Source organism: Orcinus orca, chromosome X (assembly GCF_937001465.1).
Source record: "Orcinus orca chromosome X, mOrcOrc1.1, whole genome shotgun sequence".
In the NCBI taxonomy this organism is placed as follows: domain Eukaryota; kingdom Metazoa; phylum Chordata; class Mammalia; order Artiodactyla; family Delphinidae; genus Orcinus; species Orcinus orca.
This window is the reverse complement of record NC_064580.1, coordinates 101,056,988-101,068,184: the sequence shown is the minus strand read 5'-3', so window position 1 is coordinate 101,068,184 and position 11,197 is coordinate 101,056,988. Positions and strand designations below refer to the sequence as shown.

Here is an 11,197-nt window from a genome sequence, read left to right as displayed (position 1 = left end):
TATTTGAATTCAGGTGTTCTCCTAGTTCCTGAACCAACAACATCTGCAGCATCGGGAACTTGTTAGTAGTTCCCAAATGAATCAGAAATTCTGGGACTGGTGCTCAGCGATCTGTATTTTAGCAAGTCCTCCAGGTAATGCTTAGGGAACTATATCAGTCTAATCCAAGTCCTTTTGCACAAGGGAGATCTCTAAGGGTACGCTAGAAAGAAGTTTTCTTAAAGGTAAAAAATGAAAAAGAATAAATGTATAAAATCTAAGTCCAGAAAAGGCAAGAATAGAAAGATAGCTGCTGCCTTTTCTAGAGTTTGTTTTATTTAATGTTAGCAGAGCTTTTTTTTTTTTTTTTTTTTGCATGCCCTATTAGATCTGGGTCAACTATAGCTTTCTGTAGATGCCATTTAAAAGGACACTTATACCTGCCTCCTTAGAATGAACCTAAGTGTTTACCGTTAAGGCTACATTTGTGCCTTCTCTTCGTAGATGTATAAAACTTCTTGACTTTAACTGATTTTTTTTCTTCAGAAACATTAAAAATACTTCACGGATATATCCCAGTATTCTGGATAATGACGTGTGAGTTCAGTGGTCACCATTTTCAAAATGATACATTGCAACTTGATAAGTACTGACTGTAAAAGCCAAGATCTCATTAAACAAAACTGGAAATAGAAATGACAGGCATCCTGAATGGGGGTGCATATCTACATCAGTGACCATTCCAGTAGGAAAAAGTGCCAAAATCCTTGAAACCTCTCCCTTTGGTTTTGACTTTTTTTTTCAGGATTATTAAGACATTTGAATAAAATAAAGCTTGAAAGAACTTTAAAAAGTATAAAGCACTATACAAGTAAAACCAATCCAAATAATAGCTAACCATTAATTGGACACCTTTCTGTGCTAGGCTGTGTGCAAAGCATTTTACAAACATTATCACAATCTCTCAGCAATTCTTCAGGGTAGGTAGTATTACCTTCATTTTACAAATGAGGTTATGTAACCTGCCCAAGGCCATATAATTAAGAAATAGTACAGGTGAAATATGAACCAAGATTTGTCATATTTAAAATCCTATGCTGCTAACCTCTACACTCATTGACTCAGCGCCACTTTCACTGCATCTATAACTATATCCACATGCATATATTTAGATAAATTTCAAATATAGCACATTCTCATTGTAGAAATTAAAACGTAAAAGATGTATTTAAAACAAAGAGTTAAACTCCCCTTTGCCATAATCCAACTGCAATTCCACTTTTATTCATATTTGAAATGAGCAAAATTCTGTTTGCCTCAACAGGAATATTTTCCTAGTGAAAGTGAAGCAGAAATGTTCTGAAAATATCAATTTTAATAGCTCCCCTGGAAAAAAAATGGTCTGTTTTAATTACAATAAATGGATTAGTTATTGCATTTCTTAAACATGATTCAGTGAAGTGCACTTCAATTTTTATTTTTTTTAAGTTTTCATCTGTTTATTCAAACAAGATGTGTCTAGGAGTTTAAAATACGCTGGACACCATTATGCTTTGTGAGTAATGCAGAAAGCCATTTAAAATGAAATCAATTTCACCATATTTTGTGACACTGGTCTATTAAGAGTGAATCCCTACGTATTCCTAGATTGTAAACAATGGGAACTGAAGTCTCAGAGGGATCACATTAGGGATCATACATAATAGACAAAATCCTTAAATTGTCTTATTCGCTTTATACAATCAATGCATACTTAAGCAAAACTGAATTCCTTATTAAGCAAACATTTTTGCATAAGCTGCCTTCTCTTTATCTTTCTGTGCCTTTATCTTTTGCTTGACTCTCAGCAATTCTGCCTGGATAGCTTTATCCTCTGGTGCAATCTCCTGAGCTTTCTTAAGATCAGCCAATGCTCAATCGTATTCTTTTAGTCCTTGCCATCCTTGGGCTCTACGGTACAGTGCTTTGGTATTTGCTGGATCTATTTCAAGGGCCTCCAAACAACTGTCGACTGCTCCCTGCCAATCAGACATCTTCAGTTTCCAAGCTCCGACATTCAGCCCGCAGCTCAAAGTGACAGGCTGCAGCTTTGCTCCACTTGCGTTCTCAGTAGCAGCCTTCGAGCCTTCCACATACCTTAAAACTTTTGTGTATTTTTTAATGGCCATCTCCTAGTTCTGGGATTTGAAAAAAGTATTTCCAATGTTTTTTAAGTCTTCCGTTATTAGTAAAATTTTATCTACGTCTTTTAAATCTATGTCTGCATCCTCTGGGAAGTCTGGATGACTGTCACCAGATCCATCCTTTGGGAATATTCCCCAATCATCCCCTTCCTTCAGTTCTCCGCATTCTGCAATAACGTACAATTTGGCAGGTTTCTCACCTTTCACCTTCACATTTTCCAGAATCCTTGCCACACCCATTCCTTTAATCACTTGGCCAAACACCACGTGTTTCCCATCCAAGTGAGGAGTTGGAACCGTGGTGATGAAGAACTGAGAGCCGTTTGTGTTGCTGCCTGCATTTGCCATGCTCAGTAATCCCTCTTTATCATGATGTCCATTCTTATAACTTGAATGGTGCAACATACCCCGATGGGGACATCTTGGAACAATGAAGATAAGAAGGCACAGGCACCACTAATGTCCTTTAGGAGCCTGGACATTAACCAGGTCTGCTAGTTGGCAAATCCCCTGACATCCCGGACATTAGCAATGGTTTTGTTGCTCTTATAATGGAAATTTTCATCTTCAAATTCTTCACCATAAATACTTTCTCCACCTGTCCCATTCTGATTTGAGAAGTTTCCACCCTGAATCATAAATTTCTTAATAATTCGATGGAAAGGGCATCCTTTGAAATGGAGAGGTTTCCCAGTGGTGGGTCCAATGCCTTCTTCTCCTGTACACAACATACGAAATTTTTCTGCAGTTTTGGGTACAATATCTGCAAACAATTCCAAGGCATTTCGACCAACTTGCTCCCCTCCTATGTCCACGTCGAAGAAGACTCGGGGGTTACTGGGGTTGGAGGGCTTAGCTTGGGGGGACAGGTGCGACATTGTGGCCCGCAGACGCGTTCCCGAGCGCCTGGGAACACCCCATGGCCGCCGCGCAGCCCGAACCCCCAAGTCGCTCCGTCTGCCAAGAACGGCAGCGCTGGCGAGACGCTTCCGACGGGGGTTCAGAATCCGCGGCCCAACTTCTGGCGTCACCTCCCGACTTCCGCCGTCGCCGGCCCACTTCAATTTTTAAAGCAAACATTTGGACTATTAAGATAGTACCAACTAACCTTGCTACTTGCAAAGCAAATGCTTTAGTTAGTTGAGCTGTCAATGTGGACACAGCCCAACATCTCTGTATTCCCATTCAGCTATGATTCCTCCTCTATCAGCTCTATCATGTGATAAATTAGTCAGAAGCCTGGCAGTCCATCGAGATTTGCTTCATTCACCAGCAGGGCAGGTGTATTTAACAACTCTTTGGCAGGAGCACAGATTGTTTTTTTCGGCCTGCTGAAAAAGATTCTCCAGTTGTCTTTAATGAATGCTGGCTTGATTCTAAGTTGGAGAATTCTCATGGTATCTCACAGTACCACATGTCAACATGAACAATCCATTTCCATACCCGCTACACTAATACTGTCCACTTGGACTTACAGTAACATAGCAGAGAATGAATTGGGTGAAACCTTGCCTGTTTTCTCCTCCATTCTTTTGGGCAATTCCTGTTCAGTAAGTTCCAAGCTGGCTCAGTGATATTTATTTATTCTTTGATGCTTTTGTCTGCCAATTAGAAGGGAAAGGTAGCATGCTGTCACCATCAACTTTTCCCTGTAATCAGCACAACGCACTGCAGTAAGTGACTGCCTCAGCTCACAAATGCCAAACCTTCACTCAGTTTTAATGCCCAACTTCCAAAATGTTGGCTCCAAAACCCAATATGCTCTTATTGAGTCATCCTGTTGCGAGGCTATTCAGAGCTTCTGGATGATTCCATTTTGATCCTTCTTTGTCCATAAGCAATAGGACTCTGACTAATTCTTGGTGGAGTTGTTATTCTGGCTGAAGATCACCTGAGCACATATTCACCTGTCCATGCCATTTGCTCAGGCTATATCGGGACTGCTCTATTCCAACGTGAAGAGAAGCAGTCCCAGAATCCTAGGATTAAAACCAAACAGCCTGAGTCTTAGTAAGGGGGTTAAAGACAGCCTTATCTTACAGGCCCCTCCACCACCAAGATTTCTACAGGTATTTAAGACAGAAAGGACTTCTTAGTACAAATAGAGAAAGGGAGATACTTATACCATGCTTGCTATGTAGTCCATTAACAATTAGGAGCAAAAGCGTGCAGATCAATTTCCTAAGAAGGACAGAATTTGTAGACTCAAGAGCATAGATGGAAGGCTGACAGAGGCACTCTATCCACTAGGCTTTCTACTGATTCATCATCCCCTTAGTTTCTCCCCACTCCCACCCTGATACTTTCCAGTGATAGACACTCTCCCCTGTGCACTTCAAAATTGCTATATCCATCTGGAGGAATCCAGGTCCTAGTGGAATTGAAATTCCACTAGGTATACATATGTAATGTGCTACAATAGAATGGATGGAATAAGATAGATGTCAGAGATGATATTTGGATAAAGACTTTGAATCTGTGTAAAATATTAAATAATCATATTTCCACAAGATAAAACTGAAGGGGAGGCAGGTGGCTTCAGCATATCAGACATACACAGATGCTCCAAACATGAGAAGAAAACAACAACTCCCCTCTTACAAAGCAAGCCTTTCTTGACCACATTTGTGAGCTGATCAGGGAGAAGTAATGAAAATTGCATAAAGGTTAATGGTTAATGGAGCACCACCCAGGGAGTCCCAGGGAGCCTGCCACTCAAGGTTTAGGGAAAGGTGCCATATGTATTCAAGTGCTGGCTCAGCTGTGAGCACCTGCCACAATTCTGCTTTTATAGGACATGCACTGTAAGACAAGACTGAGGTGAGGAAAATCCCAACGTCAGTCGTCGGGAAGTTAGCAATGTATGGTGGCCTTGAGAAAGTGAACTGTCTACTACTGTTCCTTGATATAATAGGATAGGCAAGGGTTTCCCTGGTGGCGCAGTGGTTGAGAGTCTGCCTGCCGATGCAGGGGACACGGGTTCGTGCCCCAGTCCGGGAAGATCCCATGTGCTGCGGAGCGGCTGGGCCCGTGAGCCATGGCTGCTGAGCCTGCACGTCCGGAGCCTGTGCTCCGCAACAGGAGAGGCCACAACAGTGAGAGGCCCCCGTACCGCAAAAAAAAAAAAAGGATAGGCAAGGAGAAAGGTGGAAAAACTCTTTATCTTTAAAAAGATACTCTTTATCTGCAGGACAAGGTGCCTCACTGATACCATAAGCAAAAAACCTGTGAGCACAAAGGAACTTTGTTGTTAGACGTTACCCCAGGCCTGGCTGTTAAGTTGGGAGAAGACAGAAAGGACAAGGAGGAAGAGAAAAACAACAGTTACGGAAGAATGACCATTTGTTCCACTACTGACTTGGATAAGAAAGAAAGATACCGAGCAGCCATATTCTACAAGACATATGGCTTTGGGCAAGGCTTTAACTCCTCTGAGCCTCAGTTTCTCATGAAATAAGGAGAGATTCTCTCAACCGACCCAAATAGTACTTTGAGAATGATCATTTACCGTTCTCTGTGAAAACACTCCCCTGCAAAGGTAAAGTATGTTTGTTCTTTCTGGAATCCATGAAGTCATACTCCCAACTATTTCTGTAAATAGAAGGGTAGGAAGCAGATCATTCTGATGTAGATCTTCCCTCCTCCCCACACCCTCTACACATACACAGACACACACACAGAACTATGCCCGGGGTGGAAGTAGTTACTGGATACACAAACCACAAACTTTGCAGAGGCATACAGCGCTCAAGTATGGTTCTGCACCTTCTATTTATGTGCTATCTTTTACTTTTTGTGCTATGTTTGTATCATGACTGAGAGCAGTCTAGAGGCTACTGGGAAGTAATTGGAGGTGTTTGGGTCATTTACTTGGAAAGCATGGCTACAACAGAGACCCAAGAGAGAAAAATTAAAAGATGGAAACGTAATTCCTGGAGAAAGAAATATTTTCACAATGATATAAGCAAGATTCCAGCTGGACCCTTGCTTCCCTGCTCTGCACCCCATTTCTCTTTTCCTAGTGTCATGTATACTCCTCACATCTGTGCAAGAGCTGGACAGAGGGTCAAGAAAGCCTACCTGCACACTTGCTGAGGAGTCACTGGGCCAAATTCTCACACAACTGACACTCCTTTTTCTTGCAAAAAATATAAATGATTGCAAGTGATAGAGGTAGTAGTATTAACAAACTTATGCTTTAAGTAAATAATTTAGAACCTTCAGCAACTTAAAAATGATTGGTAACAAATGACTTGTAATACATTTCACAATGCAGTATATTAGGATACAGTCTTTGAACATGGTGACCAGTTTGTGGGCATCCTGTCTGTATCATATATTTTAACATGATAATATACACTTCTTGTCCCCAATATGTATGTGAGCTACTTGAGGTCAATATTCACATTATCCATCTTTGTATTGTCTTAAGTGTCTAGCATAGTGTTGTATACAAAGTAGGTAGCCAATCAGTATTTATTTCATCCCTCTTCTACAGCTGAGTAGGTTGGGCAATAGAAACTAATGGAAACTGTGTCTGAAGACCTTACACTGTGAAAGTTTGATTGCTTACATCCTGGTGACCATCCTCTAAGGCAGACCAGAGAATACGGACAAGTGGAAAGCAATTGTAAATGTATCAGAAATAAAATCATTTTCTTTGAAATAAATGCTTTTTCTGTAAAGTTTTCACCACTTGGTAGTCTGGGGAACATTCTTCTATATAAGTTGGAGCTACAACACATTATGATTGTAGCCTCCAAGTTGTGTAGGTGACTTTTATTATTCTACCCTGAAGAGTAGCTATTACATTAGTAGGTTTAAAATGGAGTTTTGAATTTTCTTAAGAGTAATAATACTGTAAATGCTGCACAAAATTAGCTAATTTAAATAATAATTTAAAAAAACAGTGCAGCTCTACAGATGAGCTTATCTCTAGGTCCTCAGCAGGATGTCTATTTAAGATAATGTCTATTGAAGATATTTTCCATCAATGAAAGTATAAATTGATTTCATAATGATTAGTTTAAGTTCCTCTTGGGGGGTAGTTATAACTCTGAAGTTTAAAAAAGAGTCTATTTCTAAAAATGCTTTCCTTTTCCATTTTAGAAATAATTCTAACACTAGCCATCATGTTTCAGAAAGAAATGTTATTTTAGAAGCATTTACATATGTGTAACAATGTAAATATTTTTCATTAATTTAACACAAACTGTTTACCACAGCTGGAGAGTCATGGGCAAAAACAATCAGAGAAACTCTCTTGGAAATTTTCTTTCACATTTCAGTTATTCTGTATCCATCTTGAGATACTAAGGGCAGGCATGGAAAGAGGAGATGGTTAAGAGTGTAGATTGGTGTCATTAACAGGAGACTTCCAATCAAAACAGACATCAATATGAGCTGATAACTGAGGTTAAACTGTTACATATGTATTACTTCTTCTTTTTTTTTTTTTTTTTTTTTTTTTTTTTGCTGTACGCGGGCCTCTCACTGTTGTGGCCTCTCCTGTTGCGGAGCACAGGCTCCGGACGCGCAGGCTCAGCGGCCATGGCTCACGGGCCCAGCCGCTCTGCGGCATGTGGGATCTTCCCAGATCGGGGCACGAACCCGTGTCCCCTGCATCGGCAGGCGGACTCTCAACCACTGCGCCACCAGGGAAGCCCTGTATTACCTCTTTTGAGAGTCTGGGGGAGGGGCTTGGATAAACACACTTCTATGAGACCTAGCTCTTCAGAGGTGAAAATGGAAACAAAGCAACTCAACTTGATTTATGTTCCTCAAAGCCACTGTGGGAGAATAATTTATCTGGTATTGACCAATTAATTGCTAGATAATGACTGTTTCATTATTTCAAGTGTAACTCACAGGGGTTAATGGAGATTATCTGTTTTTCAACCACCAGTTTTTAGAAAACAGACACCAATACCTCATTGGCATTAAACTAATTCGACATCCCCTAGAAACTATTTATTTCCTTTCAATGTTTGAAAACCTACTCTATATAGGCACTATGGGAAGCACTGCGGATACCCTCTCCCTCCATATAAGTGACAGTGAAACTACATTGGGAGGAAGTGAGAGAAAAAACGGCAGAAGAAGGAACATATTACAATAAATCCAAGACCAATTATTAATATGAAATTTAATCAGTAATCAAAAACTCCCAACAAACAAAAGTGCAGGACCAGAAAGCCTCTTGGTTGAATTTTACCAAATGTTTAAAGAAGACTTAATACTTATCCTTCTCAAACTATTCCAAAAAACTGAAGAGGAAGGAAGGCTTCCAAACTCATTCTATGAAGCCAGCATTACCCTGATACTAAAACCAGACACAAATACACAAAAAAAGAAAATTACAGGCCAAGATTCCTGAAGATATATGCAAAAATCTCAACAGAATATTGACAAACCAAATTCAAGAATACACTAAAATGATCAGACATCTTGATCAAGTAGAATTTTCCCCAAGGATGAGAGGATGGTTCAATATCCACAAATCAGTCAATGTGATACACCACATTAACAAAATGGATAAAAATCATATGATCATCTCAATAGATCCAGAAAAGCATTTGACAAAATTCAACATCCATTAGCAATAAAAACTCTCAACAAAGTGGGTACATACCTCAACATAATGAAGGCCATATATGATATACCTACAGCCAACATCATACTCAATGGTGGAAAGCTGAAAGCATTTCCTCTAAGATCAGGAACAAGACAAGGATGCCCACTCTCATCACTTTTATTCAACATAGTATTGGAAGTCCTAGCCACAGCAGCAAGAGAAGAAAAAGAAATAAAAGGAATCCAAATTGGAAAGAAAGAAGTAAAACTGACACTATCTGCAGATGACATGATACTATATATAGAAACCCTATGAACTCAACCAAAAAATTATTAGAACTAATAAATGAATTCAGTAAAGTTTCAGGATACAAAATTAATATGCAGAAATATGTAGTGTTTCTATACACTAATAACAATCTATCAGAATGAGGAATTAAGAGAACAATGCCATTTACAATTGCATCAAAAAGAATACAATACCTAGGAGTAAATTTAACCAAAGAGGTGAGAGTTCTATAGTCTGAAAACTATAAGACATCAATGAAAGAATTGGAGATGACATAATGGAAAGATATATCATGTTCATGAATTGGAAGAATTAATATTGTTAAAATGTCCATCCTACCCAAAGCAATCTATAATTCAAAGCAATTCCTACCAAAATACCAATGGCATTTTTCACATAACTAAAACAAGTAATCCTAAAATTTGTATGGAACCACAAAACATCCTAAATAGCCAAAGCAATCTTGAGAAAGAAAAACAAGGCTGGAGGTATCACACTTCTTGATTTCAGACTATACTACAAAACCATAATAATCAAAAAAAGTATGGTACTGGCACAAAAACTGATGTATAGATCAATGGAACAAAATAGAAAGTTCAGAAATAAACCCATGCTTATATGGTCAATTAATCTTTAAATAAACCCATGCTTACATGGTCACTTAATCTTTGACAAAGGAGGCAAGAATATACAATAGGGAAAAGACAGCCTCTTTAGTAAATGGTGCTGGGAAAACTGGACAGCTACATGCAAGAGAATCAGACTGGACTATTTTCTTACACCTTATAAAAATAAACTCAAAATGGATTAAAGAATTACGTGTAAGATCCAAAACCCTAAAACTCCTAGGAAAAAACACAGGCAGTATGATCTTTGACATTAATGTTAACAATTTTTTTTTGATTTGTCACCTGAGGCAAGGGCAACAAAAGCAAAAATAAACAAATGGAACTACAACAACTAGAAATATTTTGCCCAGTGAAGAAAACCATCAATAAACCAAAAGGTAACCTACTGAATGAGAGAAAATATTTGCTAATGATATAGCTGATAAGGGGCTAATATCCAAGTTATATAAAGAAATCACACAACTCAATATCCAAAAAACAAACAATCCAAGTAAAAAATGAGCAGAAGACCTGAGCAGACATTTCTCCAAAGAGGATATGCTGATGGCCAACAGACACGTGAAACAATGATCAACATCACTAATCATCAGGGAAATGCAAATCAAAACCACAGTGAGATGTTGCCTCACAAGTGTCAGAATGGCTATTATCAAAAAGACATCAAAAAACAAGTGTTGACAAGGATGTGGAGAAAAGCAATCCCTTGTGCACTGTTGGTGGGAATGTAAATTGGTGTAGCCGCTATGGAAAACAGTATGGAGGTTTCTCAAAAAATTAAAAATAGAACTACCATATGATCCAGCAGTTCCACTTCTGGATATTTCCCAAAAATATAAAAACAGTAATTTGAAAAGATATACGCACCCCTACGTTCATTGCAGCATTATTTATAATAGCCATGATATATATGGAAGCAATCTAAATGTCCATCACTAGATGAATGGATAAAGAAGATGTGGTATATTCTCTCTTTCTCTCTCTCTCTCTCTCTCTCTCTCTCTCTCTCTCTCTCTATATATATATATATATATATATATATCATGGGGCATGGGTATGAATTCACTGCAGAGCAAACCGATAAGATTAGCATCAAAGAGTCATTGCCTGAACTGGTACACTGTTTTTAAGCAATAAAGGAGCTGGCATCACTGACTAGAACAGGATGAGAGACCTGACCTTTCCCATGGTAATATATAAGGAGTTTAAGAAGAATTACATGTGCCTTAGCTAAAGGTCTTGATTAAAATCCTGGTTCCACTATCATACAATATCCACGATTGTATGGTATTGCATGGTAAAACATTAGTCATACGATCTTGAGAAAGTTACACACCTCTCTGAATCTCAGATTCCTTGGCTGTGACTAGTAATTGTGACAATTACATGTGATACTGTATGTGAAAGGTCCTACCACAAGGCTTAAAAGTAAGAGTCAACAAATATTGAATACCTTCCATTACCACCGATCCCCCCACCCATCCCATCATATGGCTGGGATAAGACACAGTCCAACAGACAACACTGGACCAACACTTCCACAAAGC

The 11,197-nt window shown here is 38.9% G+C and overlaps 1 protein-coding gene across 1 annotated transcript; it reads right to left on the bottom strand.

The window, feature by feature from the left end:
• Positions 1–1,727: 1,727 nt before the first annotated feature.
• On the bottom strand, positions 1,728–3,049 carry LOC101275414 (peptidyl-prolyl cis-trans isomerase D-like). The gene is given in 2 exon segments (XM_012538811.3): positions 1,728–2,534; positions 2,708–3,049. Coding segments are annotated over 2 exon segments (1,113 nt in total). The 5' UTR covers positions 3,041–3,049; the 3' UTR covers positions 1,728–1,754.
• Between the last annotated feature and the right edge of the window lie 8,148 nt (positions 3,050–11,197).